Source organism: Nelusetta ayraudi, unplaced genomic scaffold, assembly GCF_046127955.1.
Source record: "Nelusetta ayraudi isolate G7.1 ecotype Tasmania unplaced genomic scaffold, CSIRO-AGI_Nayr_v1 ptg000006l, whole genome shotgun sequence".
Lineage (NCBI taxonomy): Eukaryota > Metazoa > Chordata > Actinopteri > Tetraodontiformes > Monacanthidae > Nelusetta > Nelusetta ayraudi.
This window is the reverse complement of record NW_027466056.1, coordinates 962,210-982,251: the sequence shown is the minus strand read 5'-3', so window position 1 is coordinate 982,251 and position 20,042 is coordinate 962,210. Positions and strand designations below refer to the sequence as shown.

The 20,042-nt window shown below is 44.4% G+C and overlaps 2 protein-coding genes across 3 annotated transcripts; both read right to left on the bottom strand.

Annotated features, from left to right (window-relative positions):
• Positions 1-182: 182 nt before the first annotated feature.
• LOC142879929 (ADP-ribosylation factor-binding protein GGA2-like) lies at positions 183-11,246 on the bottom strand. The gene is made up of 16 exons (XM_076013496.1): positions 11,077-11,246; positions 9,944-10,028; positions 9,486-9,561; positions 8,706-8,804; positions 8,140-8,263; positions 7,376-7,473; positions 7,168-7,248; positions 6,903-7,040; positions 5,928-6,117; positions 5,691-5,852; positions 5,513-5,580; positions 5,323-5,429; positions 3,804-3,967; positions 3,217-3,389; positions 1,972-2,082; positions 183-1,174 (listed from the first exon to the last, which is right to left on the bottom strand). The coding sequence occupies exons 1-16, from the start codon at positions 11,108-11,110 to the stop codon at positions 1,064-1,066; spliced, it is 1,821 nt and encodes a 606-aa protein (XP_075869611.1). The 5' UTR covers positions 11,111-11,246; the 3' UTR covers positions 183-1,063.
• Positions 11,247-12,459: 1,213 nt separating this feature from the next.
• ears2 (glutamyl-tRNA synthetase 2, mitochondrial) lies at positions 12,460-18,316 on the bottom strand. 2 transcript variants are annotated; one of them, XM_076013379.1, is made up of 10 exons: positions 17,958-18,314; positions 17,445-17,600; positions 17,147-17,336; positions 16,890-17,040; positions 16,126-16,447; positions 15,876-15,984; positions 15,049-15,202; positions 13,714-13,844; positions 13,473-13,608; positions 12,460-12,635 (listed from the first exon to the last, which is right to left on the bottom strand). In XM_076013379.1, exons 1-10 carry the CDS (start codon positions 18,097-18,099, stop codon positions 12,513-12,515), a joined length of 1,614 nt encoding a protein of 537 aa, XP_075869494.1. In that variant the 5' UTR covers positions 18,100-18,314; the 3' UTR covers positions 12,460-12,512. The 2 variants fall into 2 exon arrangements, with proteins under 2 accessions (XP_075869494.1, XP_075869497.1); XM_076013382.1 differs by lacking the exons at positions 12,460-12,635; positions 13,473-13,608; positions 13,714-13,844 and adding an exon at positions 14,539-14,912 and having other exon boundaries at positions 17,958-18,316.
• Between the last annotated feature and the right edge of the window lie 1,726 nt (positions 18,317-20,042).

The following is a 20,042-nucleotide window of genomic DNA, read 5'->3' as shown; positions in this document are numbered from 1 at the left end:
ACAAAGCCACTCATTCTCTCTCTCACACACACACACACACACACACACACACACACACACACACACACACACACACACACACACACACACACACACACACACACACACACACACGGAGAAACTCAGGGTTCTTCTCAAAGCACCTGCTGATAGTTGAATCAGTCGACCCTCTCTACAGCCGCTGCCAATTCTAAATGGGTTTTAAAAAGCCAAAGAAAGTCAGTGGGAGTTTTAATGGGCTCTGTATGTAACAATGTCAAGAGTTGCTGAGATCTTTACATGAAGCAGTCACATATGTCACAGCGAGGGCTCCACGGCCTTGCTGACCAAAACCGTGGACCAGCACCTCAGAGAGCTTAGGAGATCTGAGGATCTAAACGTTTGTCTCTAAAAGTGAACAGAAGCAACTGGCGAAGGCACTCGCACGGCTACGTTGTGTTTCTTGAGTGACGGAGTAGCGGCCTTTTAGAAAGAGAGCCACTAATTCCTGAGAACACGCTGGAACAACAGGAAGAGGGAAAAAAAATCACTTGGAGAAACAGGTTCAGTATGGAAGCTTTACTTTAGCATAAACTCTTAGAACAATTATTTAAAAAAAAAGATGTAACAATAATGCAGCTACACAACACAACAACATTTTTTAAGATAAAAACAATCACAATGACCAAAAAAATAATCTCTGTAATTTTGAGATTGAGCAAATTCACTATTTGTCACAGAATAGTTTTCATTCTATTGTGCTCTGTGTAACATTTATTAACACACACACACACACACACACACACACACACACACACACACACACACACACACACACACACACACACACACACACACTATATAAAGTCATCTTTTGAGGCAATAAGGAGGAATAAAACAAAGCAAAATAAAAAAAAATGTGAAAACAGAGTAAATAAACTAATTTGTCAGCAAACTGGAGGAAAATATTTTCATAAAGTTGGAATGAAACGCTTAATACCTGAGTGTAAGAAGTAAAAGTAAGTCTTTCTTTGGCTCTTTCCTCTTAAAAAAAAAGAAAAGGGTCTCCAAAAAAAAATCATGATCAACAACCGGTCAGTGTGGTCCAGTCGGGAAAGTTGTCAATGTCCCTGGTCTCACGGAGCTGGCGGTCACCATGTTGCAGAGTCAGCTTGTAGCGGAGACGCACTGGTCGCTAGAACACAGTCAGAACACAGGATTCATTTGTAAAAAGCATGCACGGCATTCATGAAGTCAACTCAAAACCCAAAAGATGAAAGTGAAAAATGCCACTTCATATTAGCCTCTTCTTCCCCCCTCCCACCCCCCCAGTTTATACCCTGAATGAGCTTTTTGACCTGAGCAAAAAAATGGTTGTACAATGGTTGGTATGGTTTTTTTTTGGCTGCAGTACCTCGAGAGGCCACTGGGGGAAAAAAACAACAACATTGCCACGCTATGTGGCATTGACGACTGACACGCTCGGTGCTGTCAGCGATGAGGTCCGGTGGCGTCCTGGTGGCCTCTCTACTCTACTTGAGCTACGCTGGACAAAAGCGCCGTTGAATCTGGGCCACACTGCGACGACAGAGATCTCTCTGTAGGCGCCGCACGCAGTCCATACAGTTGAGCTCACGTGACTGTAATTATGTTGAAAACCCCCCCAATGGCCATCGAGCGAGGATGGCGCAGAACGACGAACAACCGTCTCCCGCCAATTAAGGCTTCTATCTGCATCTGTGGACACCAGGGGCCGTCACAAGTTGATTCCGTTAACTCACACAGAGTCACTTTTGTTGTCTAAGACAGAAGGTGGACAGGACTAAAGTATTGTGATTGCAAGTATACATTTTTTGCACTGTAAATTTTTTCTTTTTGATGCTGTAACTATGCACATTTCCCCATGGTGGGATCAATAAAGTTCTTCTTCTTCTTCTTCTTCTTCTTCTTCTTGTTCTTCTTCAAGACTTACAGTTTCTGCAGTGAGTTTACCTTGTGGGGGTTGGCCAGGAGTAAGACTTGGGAGATGGCCGGCGGAGGCAGGACAGGGTTGTAGGCAGGCAGGTGTGTTCCTGAGGCCGGCTGCACTTTCACTGACATTGTCTGCAGGAATAGATTTCAATCTTATTCATCAGGGCAATAATAATAATAATAATAATAATAATAATAGAAGAAAAAAATAATCTTCATTAATAATTAAACTGTTCAAATACAAAAGCACAGGGCTCAGAATGTCAATTCCGCTTTTCTACACTGAAATGTTGTTAATCAAGATGATTTTTTTTTTCTTCTTTTTTTTTTAATATACAACTGTTCAACAATGTGTGTATGTAGGTATTTACACTCTGATGCAAATACCATTGAATGTTAAGCATGATATAAAATAAAGGTGTGCATCCTACAAGGCATCGCAACATAATCATGGTTCATGAACGCCACCCCGTGGGATCAGTGGCACACAACAGCCACACAACAGCCACACACAGCCACACACTGCCGCACACTGCCGCACACAGCCACCTGCTCCTCTTCTACAGTCATATCAATAACCCAGTTTGCACAAATCAAAGATCCAGGTGCAGCTGAACACAAGTCCATCTCACTCACAAGAAAAACAGGCAACTGAAAACGCTTTGGTGCAAACAAGTTGTTTCATCACTGAATGAAGCAAAAAATGATGTTCTTGTTTTTTTTTTTAAATGGTTCAAAATATTTGGCAAAGCAGCAAAATGTTTTCAGAAAACGATTCAAAGACACCTCGCTGAAAAGAGACCTCGCTGTTCCATTTAGCAGCAAACCGGAGCTTAAAAAAAAAAAAAAAAAAAAGATACTGGTCATTATTTTTCTGCTTTGCTGTTATTTTTCTTTGGCATATAAAGTCTCATCCGAACGTTCAACTGCTTCTTCTTTTTTTTCCCCGTCTGTTTTGCTTTTGGATTTTCTTGATTTTCCTTTTGAGAGTGTGTTTGAGATTGATGTGTTGGATCAGAGCCTCTCCAGCAGATACCATTGTCACTGCCATTTCATCTTGTCCGACAGAGCCACGTTCACAACTCACCTGAGGATGCAAGTAGCAAGTAGCAAGTAGCTCCGATTACGCTTCCTGCATTTATCAACGTTTGACTGACTGAATGCAGGCCTGGATAGCAGCGAGTGTCACAGAACAAACTTGGCTCGCGAGCGAGAGGAGAAAAGGAAGCCTTTTCTGCAGGGTGACTTTGCTCGCGTCCTCCGTACCTTTGGCACGGCAACCTGAAACGCGTGGTCGCTCACACGGAGGGCGGACGTGTTGACGGTGGAGATGACAACCACAGCGGCGTCTGGGTGGGCCAGCGCAGCAGAGTCTGTGGCAAAGTGCAGGGAGACGTGGACCCCAGCGTGATCAAACAGCGTCAGCGGCTCCACGTGACCTGGGCGAAGAGAAGCCACCGACGGGTCACAAATTAAACGGTATAATTCCTCATTGTAACATCACTGTCTGCCATATACATCCACATGCTTACATCCCAAAAAAGATTTCCAGTATCTTATAGTTATATGCTCTTTATTTTTTATATTATTTTATTTTATTTTAACTGTTAAATTTGCACTTGCCAATTTTTTCTGTCAGCTACTTAATTTTCTATTGTTTTTATTATTTTTTACTTAGTTAATTGCGTGTTTCTTTCTATATTTTACGTACATTTCTCAAGTTGACTGGAACCCTGTTACAAAAAGAATTTCCCTCGGGATGAATAAAAGTATTTCTGATTCTGATTCTGATTCTGAAATCAACCACTGCGCAAGCAAGAAAACTGCTGCGGCTTCTGTCGCTCGCTACGTACTGGACTTGATGGTCTCCACCGGTACGTAGAGCTTCTCCAGGATCTGTTGGGGACTTGATGTCTCCTCTGACTTCGCTGGAAATCCTAAAATGTTGCTGCTGGGTTCTTCCTGCAACTTGAGAGGAGATTCTGATCCTGTGAACGGGTTATTCTGCAGCTGGGACCTAAAAACAAATAAAAAAAACGACAAACAAAGACAAAACAACATCAGTAGGAGTACATACAATTCATATGACAAAACTAACGTTCAATAGTAGGGACATTTCTGCTGGAATCTCTGAATTCATGCACTTGTGGCTGGGAAACAACCAAAGCCCCCCACCCCCGGTCCTCGAACCTTCGAACCTTCTACAATCTAGAGGCGTTGAGTCCGAGTGTCAGCGATGTCGAACTCAAAACACACAGTGGGCCAAAATGTGAACCCTGGACAAAGTCTCGGTCCGACATTGATGTTTATTGAACAATAATTTAAAAAAAAAAAAAATAATAAATCTTCTTCCAGATAGAACATTGAACCTTTTCATATGCACCCGAACAAGTTTTGCTTAAACCTAATATGGAACAAGCAAAGTTTCATATTAAACAATAGATAACTTAATATTGCACATACAGGTACTACCCAGAAAACTAGAATATCCTGAAAAGGTTGCTGTGTTTCTGCAATTCAACTTAAAAGGTGAATGTGACATATTATATAAAGGAATAATATGCAAATCAATATATTTCAAGTTTCTATTTCTTTGCATTTTGCTGATCAGGTCTTGCAGCTTAAAATAAAAAACCCTCAAATTTTATAATAATTTTCTGAGTTTGTGGCTTTGTGGTTTTAATAAGCTGAAAATCTTAATCAGCAAAGTTACAACAAGGAACTGCTTGAGACGTCAATTTGCGTGGAATGGTTCAATACAATGTGTTGCTTTCATCTTTGATGTTCAATTGCCAAAATAAAACAACTTTTACTTGATATGCTCATTTTTCGGGTACTTCCTGTATGCAAAATCAAATTTTAAATTTTAAACAACTAAACAAAAAAAAAAAAAAGTAAACAAAAATAGTCTAAATTTCAACAGTCACCTTTTCTCACAGGCAGATGACACATTTAAAAATAGAACAACAACAATAAACCGAATGAAGTCATGATAATAAAGTCCTTCAATCAACGTCCTGTCCCGATTGACCTGCCAAAACACCAGCAGAGCATTCTGGGATTTGCAGTGCTTAGCGCTACATGTGCTGTATGCTAGCGGTGGGGCCAGCAGCTCTACTGTAGTAGTGACTCTGTATTGGCCTCACAGGCCAAATATAGATGATAGATGGACAGATAGATGAATACTTTATTAATCTCCAAGAGAATTTTACATTTACAGCAGCTCGACAAGATATAGATATATAGTGACACTGTGGACCAAATTTGGCTTGCGGGCCCAGAGTTTGACACCTCTGTTCTCTCTAGAAGGCATCTATCTCACTTTGAGCAAATGTGTCACCTGTGTGACGTCACCTTCCTTCCCTTCCTTACCCAACATTGGCCCAGTCCAACGATGAGGTGGTACCTCCGCCACAGCCGGGGGCTCGCGGTACGGCATTCTGCTCCGCATTCTCCGTGTGATCAGCTCCATCGTGAAGCTGTTGAGACAGAGTCAGAGATGTTCCAGGCTGAAACATTCCTACATTCGAAGCCGATAACTTTACGGCGCTCGCAGCCTCACCTGGATCAGCTCTTCATAATAAGAGCGTGGAGACTCTCGAGTCGGCCGTAAAACCTGACTTTCAAATTCTAGTTACGGGATGACAAATCAGTATCGTGTGACATCATAAAATACGATCATTACAGTCAAGACACAACAGTCAGTCAGTCAGTCAGTCAGTGTGCAAATGCAGCCCTGCCTTGCTCACTGAGGCCCAGTTCACTGTCCAGCACGGAGGAAAAGGTGGCCAGAGAGGAGTTGAATGACCGGGGGGAGTTTGTTCTTCCGGGCGACTTTGGAGAGTGGAGAGCTGAGAAGTCGATGAGGTGGTAGCTCTTCACTTGTCCGGGAGGAGTCGAGGCTGCAAACAGGAGCAAGCGAGATGAACAGGCTGGGTGGGGGGGGGGGGGGGGGGGGGTGGAGAACAGAGCTTTACCTCGAGGCTCCGTTTGCTCACCACTGGTACCCCCCTCGCGTCTCAGCAGCTGGTCCTTGTAGGCGCTCAACACCAGCGTCAGCTCGTCGTTAGCTGCCAGGATGTGCGTCAGAGCCTCGTCGTCGTCCACCGTGTCGCTGGCCAGGCGGAAGAGGGTGGGCTTCAGCCTATCACAGCGCTCGTACAGGGGCTGCCACGCAGGAGGGAGGGAGGGAGGGAGGGGTCACGTAGGTAGCCGGACCACATTGTGTCCTTAATACGGTCTTGATAATAAGCATCGTGTGACGCCGCTCTGCAAGGAAGACGGCGCTTCCTGCTCTCCACAGACAGCACAGAGTTCAGATTGATTTGTGCAGAGGGGATGAAGGATTTCTGGTCAGCGTAGACGTGGAGAGAGGATGTGCTCGAGCTGCATCTTGTCTACGTTTGCTTAACAGGAGTTTGTTGATAAGACAGGCGACGGATTGGTTTGTATCTACTGTGTGTCAGCAGGACCCCCGGCCATCCTGTGTGCAGGAGCAAGTGGGTACAACAGATGGATGGATGCATTTTAATTACCGTTGAATTATGTTTTGCTTTTTTTTCCATCGAGTTCTTGTTTTGTGTGTTTTTTTTTGTTTTTTTTATCGTGATTCTATTGCATTTCTATGCTGTTTAGTAAAGCACTGTAAGTTGAACTGTGCTCAACAAATGAAGTTGCCTTCACCCTATTTGGATGGTCTACTACTAGAGCCTTGTCCATTAACATCAATATCCTGTCAGCTTTAAACCAGGATCTCCTCTGCATCCCTCGTTCAAAGGGCCACAGTGTGAGGGTGGAGCCTCCTGTGTGGGGAACTTTCTTTTTAAAAGTTTAAGTTATAATTATTCATGTTTTCATGTTCCACCCGGCAGGGAGATTTTAGATGCTGCCTGGACAACAGGATTATTAATAATATTATTATTATTAATTCTTATCACATTATAAACACACACCATGACATCATCGCTGAGCTCCAGTATGGTTCCACTGATGGCTTGTCGCTCCAGCAGGTCTCGAAGCTCCTTGGTGCTGCTCTCCACTTCCTTCAGTGTGTACTCAAGCTTGGACGCTTTTTCTGCCTTTTCCTGCTCCTTAAAAGTCACACGCACACACACACGCACACACACACACACACACACAAATGCAGCGATAATAACTCCTGTATATCAACCACCAAATGTATATTTTGCACACGTGCCACCGTGCCGTGCGTCTTACTTCTTTGACGGTGGTTTTAATGAGTCTGTTGGCCGTTTCCAGATCTTCAGGACAGGCACTTTTTAACAACCTGGATAAAAGCTGACGACACCATAAACCCACTTCAGCAGTTCATAATGTGACATCAATACAACACAACCTGAAATTTTGGAACACACACACACACACACACGCACGCACACACACACACACACACGCGCGCACCCACCGTTGCCTTTTCCTGGTCGAAAACGGACTGCGTGCTTCGCTGCGGCGGCGGCGCCATTATGATTTTGTTGGACACTTTGGGATCTTCCTTCACAATGCCTGTAACGACAGTGGCGCATGAAACATGCCTGTAAACAAACGAAACACTGCAGTTGTTGCATGAGTCGTAGACTTTTTTTTTTGCAATGGCAATCAGCAGGCGGTTTTTTCCAAGCGGAGCTGTTTTCCATCAACAGTTTTTTTTTTTTATATGGCCATATTTAGGTTTTGTGCAATTCTAGAGGTGATGGAAACACAGCTACTGTTTTGTCACTAAGCAGGCTGTTAAGAATGGCTCAGTTCAATCTTACATTTCCTTCTTTAGTGAAGAGCTACTTAAGCTAAGAGTGTTTTTTTTCTCTCTCACAAGCTTCTTAAGAAGGTTTGAAAGAAGCTCTTTACGCTCAAAAGCTTCCAAACTGATCTGGGACACCTGCCCGGTTGTGTTACACAGGTTAAATCCTCTCTGAAAAACATCAGCGCTAATACACCAGAGTCATTTAATTAAAGCAAAGTAAAGTAATTAAAGTAATTTATTATTATTATTATCATAATTTACAGGATTGCGTCGGAGCAGCTGGTACCACGCCAACCACCAAAACATGTGCGGCAGCATTTTTCTGAGTAACTTTCCACCCACTGTGCGAGTTCTGCGGCTATTCTGACTCCATGTGAAACAGGTTAGCGCCAGAGCTGACGGCGGGTTTGGTGTGAAGCATCGCAGACCTTGTTTCTTCAGCATACTGTAAGCCTCTTGAATCTTGGCTTCGTCTTTGAGCCACAGCGTCCAGCCATACAGCACCTCTGTCACTCTGTCCTTGACTTTCTGTGGAGTCCACGATCCAAAGTACTGCACAGGAACACAGAGCCAATCACATCAATACCCCCCGCCCCCTCAGGTGGAGAGACTTCACAAAAGTGAAGCTAGCCTGTCTTATCTTACTCTAAATTTCTAAATTTAAACACACATAGACATTGATGCTACAATTAATGTCAGAAACTGGTGGTTTAAAAAAAAAAACGCTTTCAGAGTTCATGCATTTGTGTTGTACTTTTTTCCCCCCCACCACTGCACGTGTGTGACACCACTGGTTGAAGGTGTGACCTCACCGACATCCGTGTGATTAGATTTAACACGCTTGATTAACGCCACCGGCGCAGCAATTTACATACAGTTTTAGAGGCTGCTTTGTCAGCCGCCACAATAAACGACCAGAAATAATACAAGTAAAGCAATCAAAGTTCTGATGGATTGGCCAAACACGGGCGGAACCTTTGGTCTTCATCATTACCTTGGGTGTTAAGACCTTGATGAGTTCATTGAGAAAGCGAAACTTGGCGACTTCGCCATGAAACTTTTTTCCACAGTTGTTCATACACGCCTCGAGAACCTGGAAAGCACCAAACAGAAATCTTCATCAACAGGGGTTTCACTTTGAACAAGAGAAAACGACCGAGGTCTTGGTTTCTGTCATGGCACAGACTTGAAACGGCCCGTTTGAAGCGGCTTAATATCCAAATTAAATCAAGAGGAACCCAAATACGTTGCATTTCAGAGTTGAAATGCAGCCGTCACTGAACGATGAGTATAAAACATGTCGCGGAGGTTCATTTTCCCCCAACAAAACAGACTCATATTACATCCGTCAGTTCCACGTGGGCCACGTGATGACAATTAGGGATGAATTTTCCCAGAACTGTTTCCTTTTCTTAAAGTGCAAGGCCACAAACACACAGAACACTCACTGCAGCCTTGCAATCTTGTGCACTGACGATACAACATCGTTTTGGCTTCATACTTGTACAGTGCAGATATACAGCAAATATGAAGACTTGTTATATCGACCATAAAAAAAACTAATAACCTCTATGTCCTTGGAATTTTTTTTTTTTTTTAAAGAAAAAGCCGGCTGGTTGCTGTTGCTTTAAGAACTCACGGCGAATGAATCCGTGACACAAATCTACACAGACTGATCACAGCGAGAAGACAGTGTCTCTCTGCAGTCGTCTCGCTCAGGATACATTATTACAGTGTATGTTAGACAGACAAAGAAGGAAAGACGATTACGTACAGTGAGCGCCTGCAGAGCCTCCTTTTCCTGCGGGGACTGAATCTTATGGGACAACAGACGAACGGCCACCTGAGGACTGAGAGCGGAGAGTCATGATTTATAAAGTGAGAGAAACGCTTGTTTTTGTCTCGCCGACGTAAAGACAACTGTCGCGTCCGAGCATCCAAATATTGCAGCGTTTGCTTGGAGGAACGCTGGCGAGCGAGCGACTCTTTCTCACCCCCCCGCGCGGTTGCGTCACAGCAACCTGAGAGAGTTCAGTGAGCTGATGGGGGAACTTGACCTCAGGGTCAAACCATCAAGCTCATCTAGAATTCTATATCAACGCTTCACAAATAACTTCTCAGACATTGGAAACAAATATCATGTTGAAAGGTTCTCCCTTTGATTGTGTTCAGCATTTTTGAGATGTGCGTTATAAATACAAACTCATTGATTGATTGATTGATTGAACTGACCCATCAGTCTCTTGGTTCACGAGCTGGCAGAAGTCCTGGATGCAGTCCCACCTGTCATCCAGATTGTTTGGATCAGTGGCCTGGTCTACAAGCAGTACAGAGAAGAGGAGAGTATTGAAGTCAAGTATTGAAAACTAAGAGCCACACTTTGCGTTCGAACCTGTTGCGAGTAATTCATGTACACTGACTGTATGTGCCACTCTAATGATAGTGATGCTTATATTTGAGAATGGTGAGTTTACGTGTCACCGCTTTGAGACGTACAAAGTCTATCGATTCTTCGGTTCACTTTTCAAATTCGCACTCAAGAATTCCCAGAGATAAAAATGTCATACTAAAAAATAAAATAAAAAAAAAAAAATGTCACGCCAACATGGCTTGCAAGTTGCCACGATATTGCGCAACATCCTATGTGTTTTATAAAAACTTAAAACGTTTCAATTAGAAAAAAAAAAGAAAAAAAGAAAAAAGAAGAGCCACGAACAGCGCGTTAGCCTGACATCAGTTAGAATGTCGAATAGTTTGCGTTTGTCTCGTGGAATGCCGGCAGGCATTCACTTCTGATGACTTTTAATAGTAGAATTGAAACACAAAATGATTCACTCAAGAACTTCTACGCACCAAAGTGACGTTCGATAGCGAGGGTGTTCTGGGCTGCAGAGAAGACCGCGAGCGCACCAGAAGGTGTCAAAAACCGACCGAACGTTCCAGAAATGGAAGAAGCGGGCATGAAGGAGAGATGAGAAGGAGGTCGCACTCGGCACTTGTGACTTAATGTTGTGCGTTTGTACAAAAATCGACGGAAATAAAAAAAAATAAAAAAATTTAAAAAAGGAAGAAAAAAAAACAAAAACAACCCAAAAAAACAACCCAACAACAACAAGGAGACCGCGACGCCGCGAGTCAAGTCAATCAAACTTCCTGTTTGGCAGACGACTGCGCAAACCAAACGAGCGAACACACAAACAAAGTAGCGAGCGAAATCCTGTCGCTTCCTAAACGTGAATGAGTGTGATTGCATTTCTCCGACCTCGCGACCGCTAACCCGCTAGTTTGTACAGTTTGAACAACAAGCAGCGAAAGAGCCGCTGAGGTTCTGCTGCTGCTGCTGCTGCTGCTGCTCGGTGACTCACTCAGCAGCGTCTGCAGGCTCGGCTGGCTCGCCATTCTGGTCCGCTCCGGTCCGGTCCGGGTTGTCTCGCAGAAGGTTCGGTTGCTGGCTGCTGAATGAGAGAGCAAGAGAGCCTGTGTGCGTGTGCGTGTGTGTGTGTGTGTGAGAGAGAGAGGGTGTGTGTGTGGGTGTGTGTGTGTGTGTGTGTGTGTGTGTGTGTGTGTGAAGGGAAGCGGAGGCGTCAAACTGCCGCCCACTCGTGCTGACATGTGACACTCACACGCTGCTGTCACACTCCTGACACACCGAGCAGTGCTCTCTCTCTCTCTCTCTCTCTCTCTCACACACACACACACACACACACACACACACACACACTCCTGACACACCGAGCAGTGCTCTCTCTCTCTCACACACACACACACACTCCTGACACACCGAGCAGTGCTCTCTCTCTCTCTCTCTCTCTCTCTCTCTCTCTCTCTCTCACACACACACACACACACACACACACACACACACACACACACACTCCTGACACACCGAGCAGTGCTCTCTCTCTCTCTCTCACACACACACACACTCCTGACACACCGAGCAGTGCTCTCTCTCTCTCTCTCTCACACACACACACACACACACACACACTCCTGACACACCAAGCAGCTCTCTCTCTCTCCCACACGCACACATACATACACAGAGCATCTCTCTCTCTCTCTCTCACACACACACACACACACACACTCACCCAGGCACAAGTACTTTTTTTTTATGTCCACAAAGTGCAATAAGGACACAAATGCTATCAGTGCAAATAAATCATTGGGAGTCAATCAGGTACATTTGTGCCTGGAAGATCTTCGTCACGCAGATGAACATTACAACACATGATCTGTCTTTGAAGCTCCACTGTGTTCACCTCTTTATTGAAACGAAAATACACCCACATTAGTTTTTTTTTACTATTAATATAATTTCTTTAAGTTCCGCGGGCCCGGATAAAAGACTTAGTGGGCTGCATATGGCCCCCCGAGCCGTAGTTTGCCCATTCCTGCTTCCTTCTATCTCCACAAGCGATGTCTTTCCGGCCAGGTTTTTGGAAAACAAGCTGTTTAATTTCCTTGTTACCGTCATCAAACCGCTCCCGGTTCCTCCTGGAAATGTTTGCTTTGAAATTATTCTTTTTGGAGAAACTCATGTTGAACAAGACATACTGTATAAGAGCTCAAAGTGACAGGGTGTGCTAATTTAAGTGCAGTTTTATCATGACACACACTTCTCTTTAAATAAATATTTTATTTTTCCAACAAGGACACATTAAAAAAACAACAACAAAATATTTTTATATATATATATATATATATATATATATATATATACATATATATATACATATTTGCGTTCACTGAGAAGCAGCAGAAGTCGTGAGTGAGTCTTTGCTTCATCGGCTGTCCCTCACTCTGCAGCCTGGCCTGCTGCCTCGTCTCCGGCCTCCGACAGCAACAGGACTTTGCGGAAGCGCTGGCTGCTCTCCACTGGTCCCAGAGACACCATCATCTCGGCGACGCTGGGGCCTTGCTATGGGGGTCAAAGGTCACCAGCGAGACAATCACTCCAGAACAGCTTCCTCTTTTCCATTTTCGCGTCTGCGCGTTTCTCCTGCGGTCAATGAGTCGTCGGAGCCATTTGACGCTCCGGCCATTATTCAGACGTTAAAATGGCATTTTTAAAATTTAGCTCGGTCATTAGGACAGAAGTGGGGGGGGGGGGGGGGGGGGGGGTTATGACTGCCTTCCCGCGGGCCAGGCACGCAGCGGGCCGGATGTGGCCCGCGGGCCGTAGTTTGGGGACCCCTGATAGATATCTATCTATCTATAGATATCCCTCAGATATCCCTCAGTTCAGCTTTGTGTAGAATAGATAGATATCTAGATAGATAGACAGAGAGAGAGAGAAATGTCTAGATATCTCTCTCTCTCTCTGTCTATCTATCTATCTGTCTATTGGTTGAAAATTTGTGCTTGAAAACAAGTCAATTTTAACGACACAAATGTGGAATTGAAAACTAAAACTGAGAAGTGAGAACAGTGCAGTGGAATGTCACTGCGTCCCTCCGTGAACAAACACGTTTCTCTAGTTTTGAGTGTTGGATTCTCTCCCAACAAGTCAACCTCACTTCTCATCTGTCTCAGTGTGGACGTCCAGCTGTTCTCATCATTCTCAAACTGATGCTGCAGTGCATTTTGGGGCGACACTGTGCAAAACGGTCACAGGTTTTATATACAAAATTGTATCATGTTGTAATATTATATAAATTATATTGCATATAATGACTCCTCCTACAGCCCAGACCTGAGGGAGGGGCTTGAGTGTGTTAGCAAGCATCAGTTGCACAGCACTGTGATGATGACGTACCTGCAGACCGCTGAGAAGCAAGCGGAGCAGCTTCATCACGTCTCTGTAGCTGCTGTCTTTGACCTGCTTTGCCAGCGCCTTCAGGCCTTTACTGAGCTCCTCCACCTTCAGCGCCTCGCCGTGTTCAGACACCAACCTGATGATGACGCGCACACACACACACACACACACACCAATGGCCATCAGCCTGCCCGAAGCAGTGGCACTTCAAGGGAAGCACAGTGAACTTCACGCCACATACTTGAGCGCCAATGAGGCAATCAGCTGGGCATCTGAGGTGAGAGCTGCCACCTGCTGGCTGGAAAAGGAAGGACGCACCCAGAGATAGGAGAAAGTCGGAGTGACGAGGTCCCCGAGGGAGGAAATGTGACCCTGTGAACGGAAGAGGGTGTTGCCGTGAGAAATTACGCAATTACACTGAATGGATCCGGGGGAAAAAATGAATAAATAACATTCCGTTGTGGAGCGACTGCTTGAAAAGGACTGTGAGCCTATTTTCATCCCCCCCAGTTCAGCTTTGTGTGCATCTAAACAGGCCCAGGTTTCACACCGAGTTGAAAAAAGGTGAAAAAGGTTGAAAAACACTGAGAATATCAGCAGAATTTCTTCCCACAATAAAATCATTTCATTGTTAATGCTTATTCTCGCTTTCTTGACTTGCAATTCACAAAGTTGCAAAATTCCATTCCATAACACATTCAATGACCCTAAATATGCTTTTTATGAAAGGTGGCTATTTTGAAGAATTTCAATATAAAACGTGTGAGTGAATTTTACATACAGGTACTACCCGAAAAATGAGAATATCAAGTAAAAGTTGTTTGACGCAAATTGACATCTCAAGCAGTTCCTTGTTGTAACTTCGCTGATTAAGATTGTCAGCTTATTAAAACCACAAACCCAAAATTATTATAAAATTTGAGTTTTTTTTTTTTTTTTTTAAGCTGCAAGACCTGATCAGCAAAATCCAAAGAAATAATAAAAACTTGAAATATATTGATTTGCATATTATTCCTTTATAAAAATATGTCACATTCACCTTTTAAGTTGAATTGCAGAAACACTGCAACCTTTTCAGGATATTCTCATTTTCTGGGTAGTACCTTTAATTCCATGTGTGCTCATACGCAGTTTTGATGCCTTCAGTGAGAAAGTGCGGTGTCAAGAGAATGAAAGAGAAAACATTCAGTTCATAGCGTGTCTAAACCTTTGACTGCCAGTGTATGCACTGATTAACCACCTCCATCCTCCTACCAGACGGCTGGTTGATTGATTCATGAGGTCAGTTGACTGAAGTGATACAGCTGACGGCCACCAGTGTCTTTAATAACAATGACGATCAGTCTGTCCACAGTGACCTCCAGCTTCTTTTGGGACGGATGTGGTGAAGAGCAAAGAGGAGCCTGAACAAGGGTGTGGACGCAGTCTGGACTTCTGCCCCTAAACCAGCCAGTGCGAGCATCAAATCAGAAGAGCGTGTGTGCGTAACTGCTATGCTTCTGATCACTGTTAATAGACAACTTCAGCAACTTCTGACATTTAGTGAGACAATATTTAACGTGTCCCCTAGTTTTACCTTGCGGAAATGCAACACCCGTCTGATGTAATCTTCCTCCAGAACTTCTTTGTCATGAATGTGTTGAGTGAAGGCCAGCCGGATGAGTTCCTGCAGCTCTCTGATCAGCAGGCGGCACTGCTCCTCATCCTCAATGCGTCGCTGCAGGTGAATTCTGCCACAGAGAAATGGCTGTATGATCAATCAGGACATTGCCATCCCATCCCTTACTGTACAGGTGCTACCCAGAAAACTAGAATATCCTGAAAAGGTTTCAGTATTTCTGCAATTCAACTTAAAAGGTGAATGTGACATATTATATAAAGGAATAATATGCAAATCAATATATTTCAAGTTTTTATTTCTTTGGATTTTGCTGATCAGGTCTTGCAGCTTTAAAAAAAACAATTTTCAAATTCTATAATAATTTTCTGAGTTTGTGGGTTTGTGATTTTAATTAGCTGAAAATCTTAATCAGCAAAGTTACAACAAGGAACTGCTTGAGACGTCAATTTGTGTGGAATGGCTCAATAAAATGTGTTGCTTTCATCTTTTATGTTAAATTGCCAAAGTAAAACAACTTTTACTTGATATTCTCATTTTTCGGGTACAGTAAGGCAAACAAAAAATACTTGGGCTGCAATGGCATCAGGGCTCCACAAACCAGTAAAAACTACACTTGCTAGTTGAAAAGTGAGGTTGCAACTATGCTATTTCAAAGCGGGTTGGAGTTTAAAAGGTTCAGCTTGTAGTTTGGCAACTTTTTAAGTGGTTTTTAGTGATGGTACAGAACATATATAAATAAAAACAATACAAAATGAGAGAGAGCTGGGGTTGCGCTGACTCACCTGTTAAACTCTGGCAGCTTCTCCAGGTCTAACAGAGCAGAATGTGTCGTGATCTTTGAAGGACTGAACTCGGATATCAGCTCGTCTATCCGTCGCCCCATACGATTGGCTGCAAATTCAGAAATGCATTCGTTTTTTCAACAACAACAACCAACTAATATCAGACTACTTCAAATGTAATGTGTGCAGGTTTTCAAGCATGAGTGGCTCTGTACTTGCTTGGCTCACCCCCCCCCCGCCCATCACTCACTGCTGAATCCAGACCCACAGTTGGTGGTGATGTCCAGCAGCGCCTCGGGCAGGACTCCCTTCTTCTGGAAACTCTGGATGAAGATGTCCCCCTGTCTTTTGGACAGCTTGGCGCCGTCCTTGTTCATGAGAAGCGGGAGATGTCCGAAGGTGGGAGGCCGCCAGCCCAGCGCGCGGTACATCAGGAGGTGTTTGGACGTCGAAATGAGCCACTCGGATCCTCGCAGGACGTGGCTGATCTTCATGTGATGGTCATCCACAATGTTGGCCAGGTGATAGGTGGGAAATCCATCCGCTTTCATCACGACGGGGTCACCTTCCACCTTAAGAGAGTGAGAAATGACAAAAAGCTGCTTTATCGCCCAGTTACGCGTCTACCTGCAAAAGTTTGTTTTTAAGCCAAACGACTACGGTAGATTCAGCTTTCTGTTTCTACTGGCTCACTCAAGTCACTCTCTCCATCACTCAGGAAAGCATACCTCCAGTTTAAAGTTTCGGATCTGACAGAATAGTTTGCTTTTTAAAGGTGTAAGATTATATTCTGTAATTAGAGTTCTCTGATTAGAGAAATAATAATAATAACAATAACAATAACAATAATAATAATAATAATTAATAATAATGATTAGAGAAATAATAATAATAACAATAACAATAATAAATAATAATGATTAGAGAAATAATAACAATAATAATAATAATAATAATAATAATAATAATGATAGTAATAATAATGATAATAATGAAGGTCATTGTGGATCCTACCTGGGCCACCTCATGGTGGGTCCACCCAAACACAATATCTTGGAAAGGTTCCACACCTGTCTCCAGGCGGAACCTGATCACATGTGGCGACCCCTGAGCCAGTTTCTCCTCCACCTGCTGCTCCCGCAGGTGACGACACCTGTTGTCATACCTGAGGGGAGACGAGCGACCCAAGCAAATCAAAGCCAGTTCAGCAAAACACACCAGCATGAGAATTTGGGGGGGGGGGGGGGGGGGGGGGTAAAACACGATGCCACCTTGGCGTCTCTCCTCTTTTGAAGGCCTCTTTTTTAAGAAGCTCCAGTCTCTGAGAGCTGCAGAAGCAGTAGTAGGCATGACCGCTGTGGACGAGCTGCTGGGCAGTCTGTCTGTAGAGGTCCAACCTCTGAGACTGCAGGTAGGGACCCAGCGGGCCTCCTTGACGAGGACTCTCATCTGGAGGCACAGCTGGAAAGGTAAAGTCGGCTCCGTATGAAACTAATCAATCATTTCTTCAGCATTGAGCTTGATAAGCACTCAGATATGGGTGACATGCTTGCCCTTGTGTTGTCTTACCGGCCCACTCTAACATGTCCTCTATGGAGTCCGCGGCCCCTGGCACCAGCCGGCTCTGATCTGTGTCCTCTAGTCGCAGGATGAACGAACCTCCATACTTTTTGGCAAAGATGTAGTTGTACAGAGCCGTTCGGAGGCCACCCAGGTGCAGAAAGCCTGCAGCGCAATGATAATCAGAGGTCAGTAACTCGTGTATGCACATATGCATATATGTATATATACATACATACATTAAATCATCATTAAAATATCTACATTTCTTCTCAACAGTTCATCTCATCATCATTATTATTATTATTATTATTATTATTATTATTATTATTATTATTATTGATGATGATGATGATGATGATGATGATGATGAGTAAGTCGTGATAAGTGTGACGACACTTGGGGGCTACCTGGTGCTCGCGGGCACCACGTTGGTGACCCCTGGTTTAGACACTGAACGCGTGAAGAGCCACATGCTTGTTGTTATCTCGCTACAGTTGGAGCAGGAGGGTCTCTCCTCACCTGTGGGACTTGGGGCGAACCTGACCCTGACGACCCCTTGGTCGGTGGAGCAGCGTCTCCCCAGCAGGACGGCTGCTCGCCGGGTGGCTGCTCCGCTGCAGACCGCTGTCACACAGCGAACACCGCAGCGAGGGACCGGCATGACGTTCTCACTGATGTCCGCCTCGCTCGCTGCTTTAGCAAGGACGGCAGTAGAGTTCGGCGAAGACTCGCCACATTCACACAACTTGACGCAAACAGGACGTTAACGCAACTACACGGGGCCCGGTGTTATTATTATTATGTATCGTCCGCGTCACAGTACACGCACAGCGACGTCCATTGACGATGTCACGAACCGGGGGCAGTTTTCTTCCTCGGCTGATGTCAACCGGAAGCTGAGGGGAAATAAATGCCGTGCTGCCACCCAGCGGTAGGATTTATAGTGCTGAGCAATTTTGTTTGGTTGATGGCTTTTCGGTGTAGAAAACTTTTTGACTGGTGGAGTCACGGTGGGTTCTAAAATGTGACAGAGGAGCTGGAGTGTTTTGGTTGACCCCCCTCTTAGGAGGGAAACATATATCATTGGGATATGTAGAAAACATGTTGTTTTCATGTCAATTGAAAATGAACAAAAGCATTACAACAAATATATGTGTCTTTAAAGCCCTAAGGTGTTAGCTCTTTAAGATAAGATAAGATAAGATAAGATAAGATTTCCTTCATTAGTCCCACAGTGGCGAAATTGCAACATTACATCAGCAAGGTGGATAGAGACACACAATAAGAAGCACTGCAAACAAGTAAATTGTAAATCAAAAAATAGAAATTAGATTGTTGAAAAAAAAAAACAGAGAAGCAAAAAAATATATCTAAGCATTTTAAGAATAAAAATTAGATTCAATTAAAAATAAATTGAATATGAACATATTTACAAATAAAGTGCTTATTGAAATGACTCTAATTTCTTCAAATTCGCAGGGCCGGATTAAAAAGCTTAGTGGGCCACATATGGCCCTTGGACTGTAGTTTGCCCATGCCTGGTGTGGACAGACTGCTGTGTGTGGCCGTCGTGACAGAGTGGAGGTAAAGGTCGAGTTTTGAGCGTCACTCTTTTGGAAGTCCATCCTCAACATTTGTGACCCTCTACCCTGCTTATGGGGAAACTTACATTTGAAGAAGAAGAAGAAGAAGAAGAAGAAGAAGAAGAAGAAGAAGAAGAAGAAGAAGAAGAAGAAGAAGAAGAAGAAGGGTGCGGGAGAGTGTGCGGTGGCCTGGAGCTGAAGGAGCTGCTCAGGCTCTCCACAGTGTGGTGCAGTTGTCTGTGATGGATGTCAGCTTGGACCAACATCTATCTGTCTGCGGCGCCACCTCCTGGATGGAGTCCAGCGGACAGTCCAGGATGGAGCTTGCTCTCCTCACCCGTTGGTCTCCTGCTGTCCCTGTCTGTGACTCCCCACCCCCAGCACACCATGGTGTAGCACACTGCAGACTCTCAGAGGCCACCACAGTGTCTTAGAAAGTCTGGAGAAGATCCCTGCTGACCCTGGAGGACCTCAGTCTCCTCAGCAGGTGGAGGCCACTTTGGCTCTAATGTTCACCTGGGTACTTGAAAGAGGCCACTATCTTGATGTCCCATGCTCACAGTGTGGGGATCTGCAGAAAGCAACGTTGGTGACAGCTGGGTTGGATTAGATGGATGACACCTCATGGATGACAACTAAGAGTGAGAACATATTTTATGATAACCTTTGTGTTATCCATCCATCCATCCATCCATCCATCCATCCATCCATCCATCTATCCTTCCTGAGGTGACATACCTATGGACAATTCAGAACCTCACATGCAGGTCTTTGGAGTGTGGGAGGAAGCTGGAGAACCTGGAGAACCCAGCAGACACAGGGAGAACATGCAAAACTCCACCACGCAGAAAGACCCCAGGCTGGAATTCTGGGGGGGGGGTGCTTGGAACCTACACCAACTGTATCATCGCTGCGGCAGGCTCCATCCACCCTGGAGAAGCTGCCTGTTGATGGCACTGCATTAAAGCCATCCATCTGTTCACATCATCGACACGGACCACAAATATACTCCGTCTAGCTG

What these genes read in the sequence shown, in the direction of transcription:
- LOC142879929 (XM_076013496.1), bottom strand. Translation starts at nt 11,110, where the DNA reads ATGGCGAGCCAGCCGAGCCTGCAGACGCTGCTGA. An exon ending in GAGCCTGCAGACGCTGCTGA is followed by an intron (nt 10,029 to 11,076) that starts GTGAGTCACCGA and finishes TACTGCTTGTAG; the next exon opens with ACCAGGCCACTGATCCAAAC. An exon ending in CAGTATGCTGAAGAAACAAG is followed by an intron (nt 7,474 to 8,139) that starts GTCTGCGATGCT and finishes CTGTCGTTACAG; the next exon opens with GCATTGTGAAGGAAGATCCC.
- ears2 (XM_076013379.1), bottom strand. Translation starts at nt 18,099, where the DNA reads ATGCCGGTCCCTCGCTGCGGTGTTCGCTGTGTGACAGCGGTCTGCAGC. An exon ending in CTGTGGGTCTGGATTCAGCA is followed by an intron (nt 15,985 to 16,125) that starts GTGAGTGATGGG and finishes CTGAATTTGCAG; the next exon opens with CCAATCGTATGGGGCGACGG. An exon ending in AAGCTGCCAGAGTTTAACAG is followed by an intron (nt 15,203 to 15,875) that starts GTGAGTCAGCGC and finishes TCTCTGTGGCAG; the next exon opens with AATTCACCTGCAGCGACGCA.